This window comes from Passer domesticus, chromosome 8 (assembly GCF_036417665.1).
Source record: "Passer domesticus isolate bPasDom1 chromosome 8, bPasDom1.hap1, whole genome shotgun sequence".
Taxonomy (NCBI): domain Eukaryota; kingdom Metazoa; phylum Chordata; class Aves; order Passeriformes; family Passeridae; genus Passer; species Passer domesticus.
In genome coordinates, this window is record NC_087481.1 from 58173040 (window position 1) to 58193504 (window position 20465).

General features: G+C 54.2%; 1 protein-coding gene across 4 annotated transcripts; it reads left to right on the forward strand.

Moving 5' to 3' along the window:
* The first annotated feature begins 360 nt into the window (after positions 1-360).
* Positions 361-18472, forward strand: PWWP2B (PWWP domain containing 2B). Of its 4 annotated transcripts, none has more exons than XM_064431649.1 (3): positions 361-610; positions 5191-6826; positions 10911-12649. In XM_064431649.1, the coding sequence occupies exons 1-2, from the start codon at positions 450-452 to the stop codon at positions 6806-6808; spliced, it is 1779 nt and encodes a 592-aa protein (XP_064287719.1). In that variant the 5' UTR covers positions 361-449; the 3' UTR covers positions 6809-6826; positions 10911-12649. The 4 variants fall into 4 exon arrangements, with proteins under 4 accessions (XP_064287719.1, XP_064287718.1, XP_064287720.1 ...); XM_064431648.1 differs by lacking the exon at positions 10911-12649 and adding an exon at positions 10542-10904; XM_064431650.1 differs by lacking the exon at positions 10911-12649 and adding an exon at positions 7479-10535.
* The last annotated feature ends 1993 nt before the right edge of the window (positions 18473-20465 follow it).

Below are 20465 nucleotides of genomic sequence, written 5' to 3' on the forward strand. Positions count from 1 at the left end.
AGCCCAGCTCCTGTCCCGCAGCCATGGCTGAAGGGCCAGAGCCCCTCTGGGGATGGCACAGCCCAGCTCCTGTCCCGCAGCCATGGCTGAAGGCCCAGAGCAGGCCGCGGCTTCCGGGGGCGGGGCTAGGCTCACCTTCAGGCCCCGCCCTCACTCTGGCCCCGCCCCCGGCACGGCCCCGCCCCGCGGTTGCCGGAGCGCGGCTGGGCCGCCAGGTGGCGCGAGGTGCCGGTCCCGCCCCCAGCTCGGCCCCGCCCTTCCCAGGCAGGCCCCGCCCCTCCCTGCCCCGCCCCCGCCCGTCCCACGCACGTGCCCGTTGGCGGGGCGGGGCCGTGACGCCATGCCCGGCGGCGGGCGGGGCGGTGACGTCAGGCCGGCGGCGGCGGGCGCTCCGTGAGGTCACGGCGCGGCCCGGCCCAGCGGCCCCGCCGGCGGGGAGCGGCGGGAGCATGGCCGAGCCCGGGGCGGGGGACGCGGCGGGGGCGCCGCCGCCGCGGGTGGGCGCGTGGGTGCCCGTGCTGGTGGAGCAGATGGTGAACGACACGCTGGTGGTGACGCTGAGCTGCGGGGAGCGCCGCTTCACCGGCGTGCTGCTGGACTGCTCCAAGAGGTGCGGCCGGGGACGGGGGCACCGGGGCCGCGGCGGGAGCGGGGCCGGGAGCGGCGGGGCCGGGAGCGGCGGGGCCGCGCCGCCCCCCGCCCTTTGTGCGGCCGGGCGGGACAGAGCGGCGGGGTCGGGAGCGGCCCGGGGCTGGCGGCGGGCGGAGCGGGGCCCGGCCCGCACGTGGCCCCGGAGCGCGTCCAGCCCCGGGCCGGCCCCCGGCCGCAGCCCCGCCGCCCTGTGTCCCCGAGCCCCCCCTGCCGAACCGCTCCGCGTCCCGCCGGGGCCCCGCGGCGGCTCCGGGGGTCCCTGGCGCTGCCCGAGTTCGGCGGAGCCCGGAGGGGCATCTCCGAGCGCGGGCTGCGGCTCTGCCCCCGGGCACCTCGTGCTCACTCCTTGCCCGGCTCTCGAGCGGCCGTCCCGGGCGGGGGTGGCTGTGCGGGGCAGGGGTGGCGGTCCCGGGCAGGGGTGGCTGTGCGGGGCCGTGCGCCCTGCTGGGCCGTGTTCCTGTGAGGAGCAGGTTTGCTGCTGGGTGAGGGACAGATCAGGGCTGCGTGGGAGCACAGCAGCCTCGCCTCTCTGTTCCATCCTACGAGATGTGCAGAGCAGGAGTTCTGAGCTTCGTTTTTGTCATTTATTTAGTTTTACGTGGCTATCCTGGAAAATGTGAGGCACATTTTCAAACGCATTCAGGCACCAATGCTGTGCAGAGTCCGTAAACCCACCCTGGTCCCAGCCCGAGCAGTTGGTGTCCCTCGAGCCCCCCAGACCAACTCTTTCTGCCTTCTCGCATTTCAGTTGTCTTCCTCTGCAGTGACTCTTCTTTCACCTGTTTTTTTTTTTTCAGCCTAACCTTTCTCCATTTTTTTTTTTCATCTTGTTTCCTCCCTCTGCTCCTAGTGGGTCCCAGAAACAACCAGAGGGGTGCTTCTCCCTGCTGTGAGGCAGCTCTGCGGCCCGGTGCTGCCGCAGCTGTGTCAGCAGTGACACTGATGTGTGCTGGGTGGGAGGCACTGGGTGCCCCCTGAGCACTGGGGCTGTCCCCAGGGTCAGTGCTCCTTCTGTGGCCATGCATCCCCCGGTGCCACATCCTGCCCGTGTGGTGCCGAGCGCTGGCTGGCCGGTGCTGACCATGGCGGGGTGCTGGCCAGCACAAGGTGAGCGCCATGGCCTCTGCTCCTGGCTCTCAGGAGGGGACTCTGTGTGAGGCAGGACCCTGCGGACTTGGAGAGAGCACTGCAGTCATCCCAGGGCTGGGCTGTGGAGGGAGGAGAGATCTTGTTCATCCTGCAGCAGAACACAGGAGTCGGGCTGGCAGTGGCTGGGAGGTGAAGGTCAGGATGTGTCCCAAAGGCAGCAGGAATTTATCCACTTGCTGCTGAGCTTGGAGTGCCTGCAGTGGATGTGTGGCAGAGCTGTTTCTCCTGCTGCTGCCTGGCTGCTGGAGCTGTGTCCCAGCAGCTTGTCCCTGTGCAGGGATCACCCCTGCTCTGCCTGTACCCGTGGGCAGTGAGATGGGAGTGGCAGGAGAGGAGCCACCAGAGCAGTTGTTAGACCTGCGTAGAATGAGATTACCCCAGAAAGGAAGGAGGGTTTGTATGGTGATTCTTCAGCTTGCTTTTGTGGTTTCAAGTGGTTTCAGCATCACACAGTAGGTGAATCTGTTTTGCTTAGTTGTGGCTGCTCCGTCTCTGAAGGTGTTCAAGGTCAGCTTGGACAGGACTTGGAGTAACTTGGACAGGGCAGGAGAATTGGAACTCGATTGTTAAGGTCCCTTCTAACACAGACAACCTGTAATGCCATGATTACTTCTCCTGAGCTGTAGTGAGTGCTGTGGGGAGCAGAGCAGGAGGAAGGCCTGCCACCCTGGGCACCCAGGGCACCCCTGGCCATGCAGGTCCCAGCTGGACACCTCTGGTGTTTGGCCACAAAGGCAGGTGCAGCTTTGAGCCCAAACTGCCTGCCTGGGTGTGCAGGGGCTCAGCCCATGGGCAGCAGGACTGCCTGTGCCCATCCGCTGCCTGTGCCCGTGCCCATTCCCTGCCCGTGCTCTGCCCATGCCCTGCCTGTGCCCTGCCTGCCCCCTGCACCTTTAGGAATGGGGGGTTCAGTCATGCCTGACCTTCCAGCTGCTGCGGAATTGTCTGCAGAAAAAGTGCTCGTGTCCCTTCTATGCGTGTCCCTTCCTGCCCCAGCCTGGATGATGCAGCAGCACCAGGGCCTGCCCAGTGACTGGCAGTTATTTGCTTCCAATCATCTGGCTCTGCTCAAAGTGAGCTCCGTAGTGTACATGCTCAAGTAGAGATTTAAATCCTGCTACAGTGTTTCTAAAAACAAGATTTGGTAGTTTTGCTGCAATTGAACTTACTTTAAAAGTTGGGTTTTAATTATGCAGGGGTATAAATAAAGGAGGATGGCATCTCCTGTACCAAGCAGAGACTGGATTGAGGTAACCAAGTCCAGTTAGCTGCAGCTGCCCCAGAAAGGGGGATTACTAGCAGGGTGAAATCCCATCAGCAGTATTTCCTGCTGCTTTAATCACAGAATCCCAGAATGGCTTGGATTGTAAGGGACCTTAAAGCTCATCCTGTTTCACCCCCTGCCACAACAGGGACACCTTCCCCTGTCCCAGGTGCTCCAGCCCCAGTGTCCAGCCTGGCCTTGGGCACTGCCAGGGATCCAGGGGCAGCCACAGCCTGCCCACCCTGCCAGGGAACAATTCCTAACTCCCAATATCCCATCTAACCCTGCCCTCTGGCTCTGGGAAGCCATCACCCCTTGTCCTATCCAAGTTTGTCCCCATCTTTCTAACAGGGCTCCCTGCTGAGCTGGTGCCTGGCACAGGCTGACAGCCAGGGAGGGCAGTGGCCTGGGCTCTGTGGGCACGTTCTGTGGCACAGAGGCTGTGTCCAGCCCCGTGGGGTTACAGGGTGCTGGTACATTAATGCTGCAGGCACAAACCATCCTGTGAGTGAACCTTTGGGTGCTCCTCTTCTGCCAGGCAGGGAGCTCCGTGCCACTCTGGAGGGTTCAGTGACCTGAACAGGGGGAGTGGGCTTGTGTCTACATGAGGAGCAGTTTTCTGTTGCGACCAAGTCATGCTGTCCCACTGCATAAAATAACCATAATTTATAGCCATCATTTCATTCAGAAATGGTCTCACTTTGGAGTGCGAATGGTGCTGACATCTCTGTCTGGCTGTACAGACTGTACTGGCTTGCTGGGCTGTCATTTAAAGACACCTACATTCTTGGTTGTCTCTGTTTAAAAAAAGCGTCTTGAAACAAAAATATTTTGTTCCAAATTACGTGAATTCAACAGCTTAATCAATCCTTTCCCAGTTAAACTCATTTAACAGCAGGTTGTCGCACTTTTTCAGTAATAGGGAAGGACTTGGGAGGCTTCTCTCTGTCAGGAAACCCACGGCAGTGGCTTTGTGCTGCTCTTGGTGAGAGGTGTGGCACAGAGTGGATGCCTTCAGCTCCTCTTCAGTGCTCTCTGCTAATGCTTAGCAAAGTGTCCCCTCTGTGACACCACCGAGACACTCCTCCCTTGCCTCAGGAAGGGTCCTTCCTTCTGGTGCTTGGAAAGAAAGCAGTAGCTGGCAAGGAGGGGAATGGGAACCAGCATCCAAAACCCACTGGTATTTGGTCTGTACCTGTTCTCCATTCCTTTGTCTCTTCTTTGTGGCTGCCCTGTACAGTGTTTCGTTATTATTAAGAAGGCCCACATGCTTCACTGCTGGTGTGTTCTCTACAGAAGTGTCTCTGGAAAGCCAAGGCAGGGAGCATTGCCCAGTCAGAGTCAGTGTTTCAGGGCAGAATCTGTCCTAGTGCTGTGTTAGCATTATATTTGTAATGCCAGGCTAAGGGCATAAATTCATACATTTTGGAGACATGAATTGCAGTTGTGAGTTTCAGCATTTCAGAGGATTTGCTTTTGCCAATATCCAGGCAAGATACTGTGTCCGAGCCTTGGTGACCTGTAATGAGACTTGGCATTGAAGGACAGAGTATCATCACTGTTAACCCTGCTGTTCTGGAGGAGCTGTGGGTGCCTTATGTTACCAAAAACTGCTGAATATGGAGAGACCGAGGAAGAGGAGCAGAGCTGTGTCTTGGTGAACCTATGCAAGTTACCCACCCAAGTCAAGGTGTTCAGGTTTAGAATGAAAAACTGGAAAATCAGCCATGCATCTGCAGTGAGAGGAAGGGCAGTTTAATACTTCCCAGGGCTAACGTGGATCACATCCCTCCAGCCTTGCTGGCCTGCGATGCAATAAACTGCTTTGTGGGATAAAACTTACAACCTCTTAGAGCAAAACTTGGTGCAAAGAGTTCATAGAAATAGGGGGTTTTATCCCTCTGCCTTTTCTGGGAGAAGAGTAGGACACCTTGCCAGATTTCTGCACTGCTGTTATTTTTTTCAGTGGCAGAATTGGCTGCTTGATCTTAAGAGTCCAGAGAAAGAGCTGAGTGCCCAGTACTGAGGCTGTGGGATGGCGGGATCTTTTGGGTTCCCGGCGAAGCACCTTTCAAAGCGCCTGACTCTTGTTTCTTTCCCTGCCTGTCCTTCTCGCCCCAATGCAGGTCTGGATTGTTCTGCCTGCCATCCTCCTTCCCCAAGCACGAGGAGCCCCCGGCCGGCGCCTGCGCTAACGGGGCCGCTGCGGCGCGGGGCGAGCCGGAGCCGCGGCCCGCGGGCGCCCAGCCTGCCGAGGGCAGCGCGGAGGAGCCGGTGCCGCCGCTGCTGCCGGCGCCGGGCAGCCTGCCGCCCTTCCCGCCCTACTTCGAGGGAGCCCCGTTCCCCCGGCCCCTGTGGCTGCGGCACACCTACAACCAGTGGGTCCCGCAGCCGCCGCCACGGACTATAAAGAGGACGAGGAGGCGTTTGTCGCGCAACAGGGACCCGGGCAGGCTCATCATGAGCACCATCAGGCTGCGGCCCAGGCAGGTGCTCTGCGAGAAGTGCAAGAACACGCTGAACCCCGAGGATGCCAACGTGCCGCGGCAGAACGCCAAGACCAGGAGGAAGCTGAGCATTCAGGACAAGGAGCAGAAAAAGCACAGCGACTCTGACTACGTGGAGAAAAGGAACAAAAGAGAGAAGAGGGAGGATGACAAGTTTTCTGGGGAATTGGTGCATCGAACGCCAGTTATAAAAATATCCTACAGTACTCCACAAGGGAAGGGTGAAGTGGTAAAAATCCCTTCCCGGGTTCATGGCTCGGTCAAACCGTTCTGTCCGGAGCAAGCATTGCAGAACGGAGCCGGGGACCAAGAGGAGAGCAGGGACTCTGAACGGTGTCGACAAACCAAATGTTTAATGGACAAGTCAGCAGGCAGCCAGCTTGCTTCCATTCCAAAACTGAAGCTCACACGGCCAGTGCATTCCAGTGTGGATGTCCCACCCCCAAAGATACGGCTGAAGCCCCATCGCATCAACGATGGTCAGAGTGTTTCAATTTATAAGGCAGAACTGATTGATGAAATCAATGACCTCCAGAACAGCCGGGAGTCCAATCCCGAAGAGTTTTACAATGATGAGTCCACCGACAGAAGTTTAGCTGAGATATCTTCAGGCAGTTCAGGTGAAGATGATGACTTCAAAAGGTTTCCCCAGGGTAAAGATGGACATGATAACTTGGCTTTCCTCATGAATTACCGTAAAAGAAAAGCAGATTCTTCTAGTTTATCGGTGTGTAGCAATGACAGTCTAGATGAATCCAAGTCTTCTAGTTCAGAGGTGACATCACCAGAACTGTGTGACTTTTTACCTGGTGATGATGCCTCCGTCTCTTCATCTTCAAAAGATGAGCGTAAAATCGTGCCACCACTGACAGTCAGGCTGCACACCCAGAGTGTGTCTAAATGCGTTACAGAAGATGGAAGGACTGTTTCAGTGGGGGATATTGTCTGGGGTAAAATTCACGGGTTTCCGTGGTGGCCCGCACGTGTTCTTGACATCAACCTCAGCCAGAAGGAAAACGGGGAACCATCGTGGCGAGAAGCTAAAGTGTCGTGGTTCGGTTCTCCAACAACCTCGTTCTTATCTGTTTCAAAACTCTCTCCTTTCTCGGAGTTTTTCAAACTGAGGTTTAATCGCAAGAAGAAGGGCATGTACCGGAAAGCGATCACGGAAGCTGCGAAGGCAGTCAAGCACCTGACTCCAGAAATACGAGATCTCTTAACACAGTTTGAGACATAACTTTGCCTCCAGTATCAGGTGAGTGATTGCTACACTATCTCAACAGGCTTAACATGAAAAGCCGCCTGGTGCTTTTTTAATCTGTATTCCACTGTTTGTTTGCATTTGTTTTTCCATTGAATCTGAGATTGGCAATTGTGACATTTACATGCTTGGCTGTTAGTTGGTGGGGGTAATTTCAGAGGTGGTGAGGAGCTTAATTCCAAACTTTTGGGGAGCATTCGAATTGGAGCCCCTATTCCAGAGGGAAATGCAAGCCAAGTAGGACACTGTGAGGAAGCAGCCTTTCAAAGAACTGATAAACCTGTAGCTGTGTGCCTGGAAGACTAGCAGCTCCTAGGCTTTCAGTTTCCTTGGGTCAAAGAACTAAAACTTTCACTGGAATTAAGATGACATTTATCATATGTATGTGTTGGTGCCCAGCAGTTATCTGTAACAGTTTAGGATCCCTTTGCTCCCCTCCTTCTGATCCCTCTGGTTTGGATTTCTTACGATGGCCCTTTACAGCTCCTCAAAAATGATTGTACCAAAAACTCTTTGTGGAACAGTATTTCAATATCTCTCACAGTACTTGGGGTTTGGTTTGTACCTAAATGTTCACTGTTTCTTTGGGGAATGACCTGGATCAAATGAAATTCCTTTGTGCTTTACATCTGTATGAGGACATTAGGTGAGAATGGAAACGTGAGAGCTGATTCTTCGTAATGTATGGATTTCCCTTTCTCATCAAAGTCTGCCTGGGATGAAAATCTGGTACCAAAAAATACAGGATGTGGCATGACTGGGAATACAAGTTCATGGGAAAATCCAGTGACTTGGATGAAACCTGCAATCATTTCACAACCTTTCAGTCATCACTGTCCAGACAAGACCTCAGCTGTGATGGTATTAGATAAGGGTGGGATTAACTTTTTTTTTGTCAAAAACCAGAGGTATCATGGGCCTTGTGTCAAAGACCATGCTTTATGCAGAGGGGATTGTTATGTTGTCCCCTGAATGCTGTGCTCTGTTTCATTCTTGAAGGACTCTGTGTGAGCAAGCCAGTGCTGCTCCTCTGGACTTTCTTCATTATCTGAGCTGTCATAATGCAGTGGGACTGGGACTGTCAGTGCTCATGTAGTCCTGATGGGAAAATGGGATTTTTTTCATACCCTTGTCATGGGACTTAACCCCTTGCTTGAGTGTGATGAAGGACTTGCTTTGCTTGGGTTATGACTCCATCTCAGCAAGCCTGGCTGGAGTAACTAACCAGGGCATGACATATTCATGCTGTGTACTCAGGGTGTCTGGACAACCACAGCAGCAACATTTCAGCTTCCCTCATCATCTTGCCCATACGACTGCTGCTTAACTCTGGCTAAGGACTTTATTATATCAAGAGTGTTTGGATTGGACCCAAATTCCTATTAGCTAGATCAGGAGTATAAATAAACCTGCTGCCCAGAATGTACTGTCCTTGCCAGTGGAAGAGTCCTGGCCAATCCATGGCTCCTGTCTGGACAGTGCTCTGGTTAAAGGAGCAGCAGACTTCATCTTCTGAGCTGTCTTCACTGTGAGTGTGAGCAGTTTGGGACAAAGGTGAGGAATGTCACAGTCGTTGCTGACATCTGTCCTTGCCCTTGTGGGTCCTGGATGGCCGGCATGGCCCAGCTGCAGGAGAAGGGACAACTGGAGGAAGCACCTAGTGCTCAGATCAGACAGACTGGCTGTGCCTGTCAGTCCCTGGGGAGAGGGAAAGCTGTGGCCAGGAGGAGTCCCGAGCCCAGAGCTGGAAGTCAGAAGGGGAGGAGGCTTGCCCCTGCATGCTGGCCCCCAGAGAACACTGGCTGCTGGCCCCAGCAGGAGCTGGCCACGATGGGGCACAGGCTGCAGGGCAGGGCCTCGAGGAGGAGAAGAGCCCTTGCTCCTGAGACACGATGGGATCTGAGCTACAGGTACACAGCAGGTCTGTGAACGGGGGGAAAGAAGAACATCTGGACAACATGTGCATAAGAAAATGATGGATGGGATGGGATAGCCTGGATTAGACCAAAACTTTCCTTCCCTCTGTGCTCTTCAGCCAAACCTCTGCATGTGTATGTGGGTATATACATTTAGCAGATATCACTGTCTTGTTGGCCTGCTTCAGCTGGCTTTCCAGGGGATTTCCTGCCTTACATGTCTGAGCTGAGCTGCCAGCACAGTCTGCCAGGCTGAAGACAACATGACTGTTGGATAAAGCACTGCAAAACTAGAAAAGTAGAACTACACAACTGCCTGTGTTCCACATGTCACATTTACCTAATTTCCCAATTAGACCAGCATGTCTGGAGTTTTGGTACATCACTTATAAAACTGCTCATTATTCAGAGAATTGTTTGTACCTAATTCTCCTTGCAGGAGCATTGAATTTTGTTGCTTTCCTTGATTTTCCACAAGGTAGAACTGAAGTGTTTCCTTCAGCTGCTCATTCAATGTCCTTTCCTGAAGGATGGCATGAAAGGGTTTTGGCTGGAAGGGACCCTGAAGTGCATCTCATTCCATCCCCTGCCACGGCAGGGACACCTTCCACTGTCCCAGGCTGCTCCAAGCCCTGTCCAGCCTGGCCTTGGGCACTGCCAGGGATCCAGGGGCAGCCCCAGCTGCTCTGGGTAACCTGGTGATACTGCATGGGAACACTATAAAATCCATCATGCTGGGGCTTCACCAGCAGTGGCACAAAGGTTTTTGTCATCAGAAGGAGTTCATGAAGTGGCTTCAACACTGACACTGCTCATGCTAATCCTGGCCACAGCAGATGTTTATCACTGGTGATACTTTCTATTGTGAAACTTTGTCTTCTGGCATGTGATGTGTTCTGCAGAGGGTAGTTACTGGAAAAATGTACAAACGCTGCAGATCATTTGTGGATGCACAAAACTGGAAAAATTGGATTTTTTTTTTCTTTTAGCTTGGTTTGATTTGGAAGAGCTGGTAGGATCACTCCTTGTTGTTACTGCTTTGTCCTTAGGGTTTCTTTGCAAGGAAAGTACTAGTCAGGTAATGACAGGGTTTTAATTAAGTAAAACAAGTTTCTGGAAAAACAAGAGGCAGAATAGCAGCCTATAGAACTCAAACTTGTAAGACTTGGTTTAGAGTAGTGCCAGGAGAGACATGTCCACTCAGCATCTTCCGGGGCTGCTCTGTAGCTTCCCTGGTGTGTGACACCAAGGAGCCAGCTCAAGGCACAAGGATAGCAGTTGCCCCTGGCTTGGAGTGAAGATGTTTCCCTCTCCCTTAAGGAAAGCCCACCTGAGGGCCAGGAAGGGGGAGCCAGGACCTTGGGCTGCTGTCACTCAGGTTTTATTGGGAATGAGCTGTGGCTGCTGCTCCAGCTGTGCCTTGGGCGGGGGCACAGGAGGGAGTGAGACCTGTGCTTCCAAAGGCCCCCCTTCCCTGCACCAGGACTGCTTCGTGTGGTGGGATCAGGGGCCTTACAAGGAGCACGTGTTGCTCCAGCCCTGCTGTGTGGGGAGGGTGTGCCTGCAGGGACAGGCCCTTGGCAGGGCTGGATCTGCTGCTCTGTGATCCTCCTGAGCAGCTCCTCGTGGCAGATGCCCTCTCCCTACACAGAGACATGCAGTAAACCTCTCGTAAAAACTGCTGGTAGGTTTTCATCCACATCTCTGCATGAAACAAGTTTACAAGATAGATAGTCCTTTGCTTTTTCAGTTTGGCAAATCCTTTATTCTTCCCCTCTCTCCCCTGTCCCCAGGCTGTGACTGTGCAACCATTAAACTTGCAGATGTTGAAGGCTTTCATTTTAACTGCTATGAGCTTAATAGACCTCAGTGTCAGTACATCAAGCCATCCATCACACTGCTGCTGTGTGCAGCAAACTCTGGGCTGGCTGCATGCTCACTGTCTATAGAAACCACTAATGTAAAACCTGCAGTATCACGTTGTGACTTCACCTTCAAAGGTGTTCAGGGCTCTGTGTGTCCATCCAGCCAGTGCTGCTGCCAACAGTTTGTGAAACAGCATAAATCCCTCCATAGCTGTATTTTCTAACACCTGCCTGAGCACATGGAGTATTTCAGTGCAGAAGATGAATGCTTGAGATTTTTCTTACCCTGCTTTCCAGATTCTTCAGTCCACTAAAACCAGGCATCCAACTTAATTACTGTTTCACAGTCTTCCTGCTTGGAAGTCAGTGTCTCTGCATGCTAATACAAGGTGGGAGAGCAAGTCCAGAACAGACTGTGCTGCATTTTTGTGTGCCCAGCGCTGATGGTTGGAGCTGCACCTCGGGTGCCATCCTGCTGAACTGCCCGTTCCAAAAGCGCTTGCCCTTTGTGCCCAGGGGCTGCCCTGTGCTGCCAGCCGTGGCCCCTCTCCATCCACCCTGCTCCCAGGAAATTCTGTGGAAATGCCACCGGGCCATACATTGTGCTATTTCTAACTGCACCTGCGCCGCGCCGGTGCCGGGAATGCGATCGGCTTTCAGAGCTGTAACTTCAGCTGCTGGAGGAGACTGGATCCCCCCAAGGGCTTAGCAGCTCCCTTGGGAGCAGCGAGCTGCTCCGGGGCTGAGGGTCTGCAAGCTCCAGTGCTGCCAAGCGTGCCCACAGTGGCAGGGCAGGTGGGTGTCCCCAGCAGTGTCACCAGCCCACAGTGCCCCCACTGCCTGAGGGTCCATCCACACAGCATCGAGGGCTGTGCCAGGGTCTCAGGGCAGGGAATGGGAGAGATGTGTGGACAAAGAACCTGGAAATTGTTTACTCTGAGAACTTACAAATAAAGTAAAAACAGAATTTCTGTATGTTTTCCTGAATTGTGTTTATTTACTTGTTTGGTTTTTGAACTCAAGTGGAGGTGTCCGAATTGCAGCTACAATTCACCTTTTCCCAGCAAGCATGGAGAGCAGCAGGATGGGAGCCAAGGGGCACCCAAGGGACGTCTCTGGTCTCCCAGGCAGGGCTCGGAGCTCGTCCTGCCCCTGTGGTGCTTAAGCAGGTATTTGTACAGCACTGAGCACCTCCAAGGTGCACTTACAGAAAGGCTACTTTGGGCCAAAGAGGAATGGGGGATTTTGGGAAACGTGGTGGTAGCTCTGTGTAGGGAAGGGTGTCTGCTCTGCAGGTGAGGAACAAACAGGATCTTCACACAGCAGCCCTGCACTGCTAATGGCACATGCAGCTGCTTGGCTTGTGGGGCTGCCTGACACAATGGGTGACACAAACTGTACAACCACAGACTGGTTTGCATTAGAAGATGCCTTAAAGATCATTTTGTTCCACCCCTGCCATGGCCAGGGACACCTTCCACTATCCCAGGCTGCTGCAAGCTGCATCCAGCCTGGTGCTGAACAATTGAAAATTTCTCATTTTCATGTTCAGGTGTGAAAGGTGGGACTTTGATCCTAGAAATTGATGTGATGGCTCTTAATGTTGAAAAACATACAAGCTGCTGTTTTCCAGCCTTGATGTGTTCTGTTTTATCCATAGGTTGCCATCAGTGGTCTGGCATCAAGGTGAGCAGGAGTGTGTGGCTGAGTGAGCTCTGCTCCTGCCTGTAAGGCTTACAGAGCTGCTCAGCTGTAAGGCTAGATGAGCACGGGCTGGGGTGTGCTGTTTTGGCCGGGCTACAATTAGCTTTCTTCACAGTGATTGATTTGGGGATGTGTTTTGGGTTTGTGCTGAACACAGGGTTGATAAAATAGAGATGTTTTTGTTATTGCTGCACAGGACTTGCACAGAGCCAAGGCTGTTCCTGCCCCTCATACAGCCATGCTGGGGAGGGGGCTGAGGCTGTGTGGGAGGCTGGGAGGGGACACAGCCAGGACAGGTGACCCCAACTGGCCATGGGGCTATTCCAGTCCATATGATATCATACTTAGTATATAAAGTGGGGGGAAGAAGGAGGAAGGGGGGACATTTGGGGTGATATTTGTTTTCCCAAGTCAGTTGGATGTCACAGGGCCTTGTTCTCTTGGGGGTGGCTGAACACCTGACTGCCCATGGAAGCAGGGATTTAATTTCTTGTTTTGCTTTGTTTGTGTGTGCAGCTTTTGTCTTCCCAATTAGGTGGTCTATCTCAGCTCATGAGTTGTGATAAAACTCAGCTTTTGTGCTTCCAGTTCTCTCTCTGATTTTGCTGCTGGGGGAGGGAGCCTGCAGCTGAGAGGTTCTTGGCTGCTGCATGGGGTTATACCACCACATGGGGCCTGGTTTATTTTATTTAAATCTGCTTGCTGCAGCTGTTCTGTGTGCTGTCTCTACCTGTACAGAGCACATGGGCTGTGCATTAGGCAGATAATGAACTCTGCACATCCTGAGATTACGTGCAGCTGAAATAGGCTTCTGGTGTCGGGAGCAAGGGCACAGATGGGACTTAATGCCTCAGCTCCTGGAGGGCTCGTGCCCATGCTATCCACAGCCCTGTGCCCCACGGCTGCAGCTCTTCAGTCAGCTGGGGTGCTCTCCTGCCTCTCCGGGGCTTCCTGTGACCGAGCAGGAGTGCACGGGTGACAGGGTCCCTGTGGTGCCCGAGGGCTGTGGCTCCTGCCCAGCCCGAGGTGCTGTGGGCAGCAGAAGGGTTCCTCTCCCTGCCGATGCCCGTGCAGGTGAAGGTGCCCTCCCCTGATGGGAGGCTCCCTGTGCCAGAGCTGTGCCACATGAGCCTGTTGCTGCCCCGCATTAGCTGTGTCCTCCTGGCCTGTCACTGCCCTCTGGCTCTGGCAGGGAGGAGCTGGGCAGATGGCAATGAAGCTCTTCCCATTAAGCTGATGAAGTTCTAAAGGAGTGAATGCCTTCACTGAATGACTACCAGTTGCTGTTTCATCTGCAATAGTCCGTGCTAGTGCAGGATCAGCCAGCCTGGGTTTCTTTATGAAGTACATTTCCTGTGTGCTCTCTGCAGCTGAAGAAAGGAATTGTAGCAAATTACCAGTTTGACTTGCCTTGTGCGTGATGACTTGCTCTGTTTTGATGCACGCCAATAACCTGAGCCGTTTACTCATGTGGAAAGGAGTCCTTTCCAAAGGCAGAAACCCTCAGTGCAGGATTTGTCATAGGAATGCTTGGATGATGGAGTTTGAGAGCCCCAGTGTTGGAGAACGTAGCTGCCAGCCTGCTCAAGTCAGCTGGATTCTGGTGCCTTGAGGGCTGGAGGCAGTTCCAAAACCTATCCAGTGGGCCAGAGGTGGGGATCCCAGCTGCCACCCTTTCCTTCCTCCTGTGAGAGGAAGGCATGGGAAGGAAGGAAGGAACTTTACCAGCTGGCTGCCAGCAGCAGCCTCGGGGAGAAATGGCAGGAGAAACATTGATTTGGTGATGCTCAATTACAGCCTGCTGTTAATTGCCTTATGATTAGAAAATAATCCTCAGAATAAGCTGCTTGGGCACACTTGGGGTGCTGCAACCTCCAAAGATAAATTGTCTTCTGCACTCTGCTGCTGCTGCTCAATCTGGATTTATTAATGGCTTTATTTGATGCAAAACTTCATTTTTTAAAATTATGAACAAGTAATGGGTTCAGGGGAGCTGCCTTGGCTCTCTTTTGGACACCCAGGCTGTCCTGAGTCAGCCCACAGGTGTTGTGTTAGTTACACATGGGCCAAGGCAGCAGCATCAGCTGCTGCTCCATGCTGGAAGTGGATTTTTAAACTTAAATTTCTGAAGCTTTCCAGGGATGAAGTGAGAACGTACGAGGGGCTGTCACTGTGCAGCTCCTCTTGGACACGTGAGAGCTCCTGTGTGTGCACAGGCACCAGGGCTCTGCCATGGGGTGTCCATGCCCCTCTTGGACACGTGAGAGCTCCTGTGTGTGCACAGGCACCAGGGCTCTGCCATGGGGTGTCCATGCCCCTCTTGGACACATGAGAGCTCCTGTGTGCACAGGCACCAGGGCTCTGTCATGGGGTGTCCATGCCCCTCTTGGACACGTGAGAGCTCCTGTGTGTGCACAGGCACCAGGGCTCTGCCATGGGGTGTCCATGCCCCTCTTGGACACGTGAGAGCTCCTGTGTGTGCACAGGCACCAGGGCTCTGTCATGGGGTGTCCATGCCCCTCTTGGACACGTGAGAGCTCCTGTGTGCACAGGCACCAGGGCTCTGCCATGGGGTGTCCATGCCCCTCTTGGACACGTGAGAGCTCCTGTGTGCACAGGCACCAGGGCTCTGCCATGGGGTGTCCATGCCCCTCTTGGACACGTGAGAGCTCCTGTGTGCACAGGCACCAGGGCTCTGTCATGGGGTGTCCATGCCCCTCTTGGACACGTGAGAGTTCCTGTGTGCACAGGCACCAGGGCTCTGTCATGGGGTGTCCATGCCCCTCTTGGACACGTGAGAGCTCCTGTGTGTGCACAGGCACCAGGGCTCTGTCATGGGGTGTCCATGCCTCTCTTGGACACATGAGAGCTCCTGTGTGTGCACAGGCACCAGGGCTCTGTCATGGGGTGTCCATGCCCCTCTTGGACACGTGAGAGCTCCTGTGTGCACAGGCACCAGGGCTCTGCCATGGGGTGTCCATGCCCCTCTTGGACACGTGAGAGCTCCTGTGTGTGCACAGGCACCAGGGCTCTGCCATGGGGTGTCCATGCCCCTCTTGGACACGTGAGAGCTCCTGTGTGCACAGGCACCAGGGCTCTGCCATGGGGTCTCCATGCCCCTCCTGGACACGTGAGAGCTCCTGTGTGTGCACAGGCACCAGGGCTCTGTCATGGGGTGGCTGTGCCCTCTTGGACACATGAGAGCTCCTGTGTGCACAGGCACCAGGGCTCTGTCATGGGGTGTCCATGCCCCTCTTGGACACGTGAGAGCTCCTGTGTGCACAGGCACCAGGGCTCTGCCATGGGGTCTCCATGCCCCTCCTGGACACGTGAGAGCTCCTGTGTGTGCACAGGCACCAGGGCTCTGTCATGGGGTGGCTGTGCCCTCTTGGACACATGAGAGCTCCTGTGTGCACAGGCACCAGGGCTCTGTCATGGGGTGTCCATGCCCCTCTTGGACACGTGAGAGCTCCTGTGTGTGCACAGGCACCAGGGCTCTGTCATGGGGTGGCTGTGCCCTCTTGGACACATGAGAGCTCCTGTGTGTGCACAGGCACCAGGGCTCTGTCATGGGGTGTCCATGCCCCTCTTGGACACGTGAGAGCTCCTGTGTGTGCACAGGCACCAGGGCTCTGTCATGGGGTGTCCATGCCCCTCTTGGACACGTGAGAGCTCCTGTGTGTGCACAGGCACCAGGGCTCTCCCTGGCTGTGGTGGCCGTGCCCCTCAAGCCTGGCTGCAGAGCTCTGCAGGTACCGGTGCCCACCCAGGCCCAGGGCTGAGCTGCATGCCGAGGTTCCAGCGTTCCAAGCTGAGGAGCATCCAGCTGTTTTAAAGCTGCTTGCTGTGTTGCTGGTGCCCCAGCTTTCTGCTCCCACAGAATCCCTGATATTTGCCCCCAGGTAGTTCCTGGGGCAGCTGAGGTTTGGCCCCAGTCCCTGTCCCCATGGAGGAGCCCCGTCTGCCCTGGCAGTGGCAGGAGCCTTCTCTGGGACCTGTTTGGCATCGTACTTCTGGTGTGATTCTTTCTTCCTCCCAGTGAGGAATCCCAAAGAATCCAGGCACCCCAGGGCTTGCTGTTACCTCCTCAGCCAGGAAATGCATTTTTTCCTGTTTAGACAAGATCTTCTCACTCTGTAATGTCTCTAAAGGGTCAGTGCTTTCAAAGCCACTTGAGGGATATTGTTCCGGGTCCCTGGGGCTCAGGAAGGCTTTCCTAGGTGTAACATGATAAGCCTGCAAGTGAGATTGTTGAGTGTTCTTGAAAGTCCCTCTGTTCATCAGAGGACAAATAGATTCTCCTGCAAGATTAGGTATGAATTTATACTCTGTTGGCTGCAGGTAATAGAGCTCTGGAGTGAGACCTCCCAGTTTCTGCCAAATACTGAAAGAGTGTGTGAAACCTGATTGCAGCCCTTCTCTGGAATACAGCTTTTGGGACAGATGTTCCTGGGTATTGAATCAGCTCTTTGCGTTCTGCATTGTGTGGGCAGTGCTGAGGATCATTCTGGGTGCTGAGTCTGAGTGAATCAGTGTCACTTTGGGTCCCCTGCCTGCAGAAGCAGTGCTGCTGCCATGTCAGCAGCTTTGAGCTGTGATCCTCTTCCTGTGTTTGGTGTTCTTGGTTCATTGTGCTCTCTAATCACAAACCTCAGCTGGGGGTGGTTTGAGGGTTTCTGGTCTGCTCTTCTGTGGTGCTAATGCTGTGTGTCAGGAGCACAGATCCAAGCTGGTGTTGCCTGCACTTCCAACTCAGCTGGAGGTGATGTGGTTGGTCTGGCTGGGTTACTGCAGCTGGGTTACTGCAGCTGGGGCACTGCAGCTGGGTTACTGCAGTTGGGCACTGCAGCTGGGTTACTGCAGCTGGACACTGCAGCTGGGTTACTGCAGCTGGGCACTGCAGCTGGACACTGCAGCTGGTTTACTGCAACTGGGCACTCCAGCTGGGGCACTGCAGCCAGGCACTGCAGCTGGGTTACTGCAGCCAGATTACTGCATCTGGGCACTGCAGCCGGGTTACTGCAGCTGGGCACTGCAGCTGGGTTACTACAGCTGGGCACTGCAGCTGGGTTACTGTAGCCAGGCACTGCAGCCAGGCACTGCAGCCAGGGCACTGCAGCTGGGGCACTGCAGCTGGGCACTGCAGCTGGGTTACTGCAGCCAGATTACTGCAGCTGGGTTACTGCAGTCAGGCACTGCAGCCACAGTCAGCAGCTTGAGCACTTGCAGGTACTTAGAAAAGCTTCTGCAGGGCTGCTCTCAAGGGGAGAATAATCCTATTTTGTAGATTGTGTTCGGAAAGTGGAGGCAGATGTTCTTCACGTGGCGTGCTCCGTGGGGACTTGTGGCGGATTAACCTACAGTAACCCACCCGAACAGGGACTCCAGAGTCTTTAAGCCAGACTGGAGATTTATTATCATCATCACTGAAATTAATTCATATCATGCTGGTCTTGGGGAAAATCCCACTCTTACTTTGGGTTTGTTAGCCTGATAGCTTTCTTCCCAAGCTGCAGCCGCTGCTGGTAGTGCCTGCTGGGCAGCTGGGAGCAGGAGAATTCCTGGCTATATTTAGAGGAAGCCGCAGCGTGTGCCTTGCCGCTCTGCCACAGTAACCTCTCCCTCTCTGGCTTTCTTCAAGGTAACAGAAGACGAGCACAGCTGTTCTCCTAGCGGGTCACCGAGTCTGTAACGCCGGGACGTGCTCCCAGGAGAAGCGGGCACGGCACAGGACGAGGCTCCTGGGCAGAGTGCTCCGCGTGCCGCCGGGACGGGCGACGCGCACCGGGACGCGGAGCTGGGAGGCTCTTCTGGTGTGAGGCAGGGAGGGCTGAAGGATATCTTACCCTAGAACGAGAGTTTGACCTGTTGGACAGCAGTGGACTAGGAGAACAGCAAAAACCACAACTCGGAATGTATTTATTACTTAAAAGTTAGCTATTCTTGATAAAATTCCCCAGATTATTGCTGCTGCTTATTTTACTTACAGATTTCACACACTTGTTAATTTTAAACCTACCGAACTTTTATTCAATACTGTACCCTGAGAAATGTAACTGGGTCAGGACATGCAATAGAATGAAATCATTGTAGTGTCTTAAGTACAATGGACTCACTTTGTGTCTATTAAACCTTGGAAGATGTGCAACGCACAACAGTGTGGCTCTCATTGCATGTTAAAGCTTTGTCCTGTGGTTTACTGCAGAGCAGGAGAATCAGTGGTTCCAGGTACATGAACAAGCAGTGCTGGGGACTTGGATGTCCTTGGGTCCTACCCCTGTGCTTTCCCAAGTCACCTGGAGGAGCAGCACAGCCCAGCCTGGGCCTGCCCTTGCTGCATGCAGAGTTGGTGCTGAGCTGCTGGCTCCAGCCATGGGGGGAATCCATGTTCTGAACTGAACATGAACATGCATATGTTTACTGCAGAGACAGTATGTTCACACTCCATGAGTGTGATTTAAGGCCCTTTGAACATGTTGGACAGAAGGATCCCCTCCTTACCCACGACCAAGAGGTGATGCACAATTCTAAACCAGCAACCAAACAGCTTTTTTTGCCAAATTCAAATGGTTCACAAACTGAAGTGACATATGGGCAGGATTTTGGAACTGTATCAGTTCATTTTTTGGGTTTGTGTTAGTCTACCCTTTCCTTGGATTCCCTCAGTCCAGAGACATTAATTTGAGGTGATCTGTTGCTTCTGGTGCTGGAGAAAACAGTTCAGAGTGTCGCTGCTCAGTACAGTGTTGTCTGGCTGTGGGAGGTTGCCTTGGAGCTGCAGGATCTCTGCACTGCTCCTGCTCCTGTCAGCTGGATCTGCTGCAGCAAACACGGGGATGAACTCTGGCTGAGTTAGAGCGAGCGGGTCGGAAATCACAGGCTCGTGTTTTCCTGGTTGTGCTGGTTCACACTGCGGTCTCTGAATGTCAGCAGGAGAGGTCAGAGCTTCCCGTTTCAGCAGCAAAGTGTCACAAAGAGAGCTCAGCCCAAAGCCCTTCTGCTGAGCCTCAGCCCAGCACTCACAGGGGAAATCTGCATCCCTCGGAGCAGCGGAAAGGCTGTGGTGTGGAACAGGAGACGTTGAACCAGGACAGCTGTTTCCCAAAGCCCATTTTGGTCACCTCTGCAAACAAATCAATGAGCTTCCTGTTTTCCAAAACTAAGTGTGAGAAGGACAGCAGTATCTAGTGGGAGATGTGTTCCTGCACCTTGTGTGAAGCCCTTGTGCAGTGGGTGTTTACCCAGGCTGGCAGAGGTGCTCCTGCGCTGGGAGTGCTCCTGCTCCAGGAGGAACAGCCCTGCCTTTCTTAGCTCCTGCCTGTCTGGCCTCAGGGGCTCTTTGTGAGGTTTTTCTAGCATCTTCTCGAGCTGGGCCTGGGCTGACCTGATGGCTGTGAGGTGGATTTTGTGTTTTCTGCTCACACAGTTGTGCATTGTACAAAATTCCTGCCCAAAAGTGCTGCCAAGCGTTTGGCCGTAGCATTACAGCAGGGAGCTGCAGGGAGGTACAAGCAGCCTTCTGTTCACTTAAAAAATAATTTTAAAAGGCAAACAAGAATAACCAGGACCCTGCTCCTCACTACTCCCAGGAAAAGCACTTGTCTGCTCCCATCTGCAGTGAAGGGCTGCTCCATCACTCGTGTGGAAAGGCTGCTCCAAGGTTGAAGGAGATGCCAAGGACAGTAGGTGAGTGCTGGCCACGCTCCTGAGCAGGCAGCCCATGGCACTTGGGTCCCATGAGCAGGCAGGAGCATTCTTCAGAGCAGCTGTTCAGTCTCTGCTGGGTGTGAGGGAACTGTGTGATACCTCACACGTGGGGCCACTGATTTTCTCTGGGCTTGGGTCATGAGATGGCTTGGGAGGGTTTGCTCAGGACTGGTGGCCATGCTGTAATGCTGGAGTGGTCCCCGGGCTGGAGTTGTTTCGGGGGATGTCCAGCTTTTCCCACTGTCTCTGCAGTAAAGCCCTGCCAGCTGTGTCACAGCACGGTGGGAGCTGCTGGCCTTGCCCCCCGCCCGTGGATGGGCACAGATTGGCACTGGCAGCTCGTGCCCTCGGGCAGCACTCTGCTCCTGCGGGCTGGTGGGGACTGAGTGCCTGTGTCCGTGCCAGAAACCTTCCCTGTCCTCCCCTGCAGGCTGCTGTGGC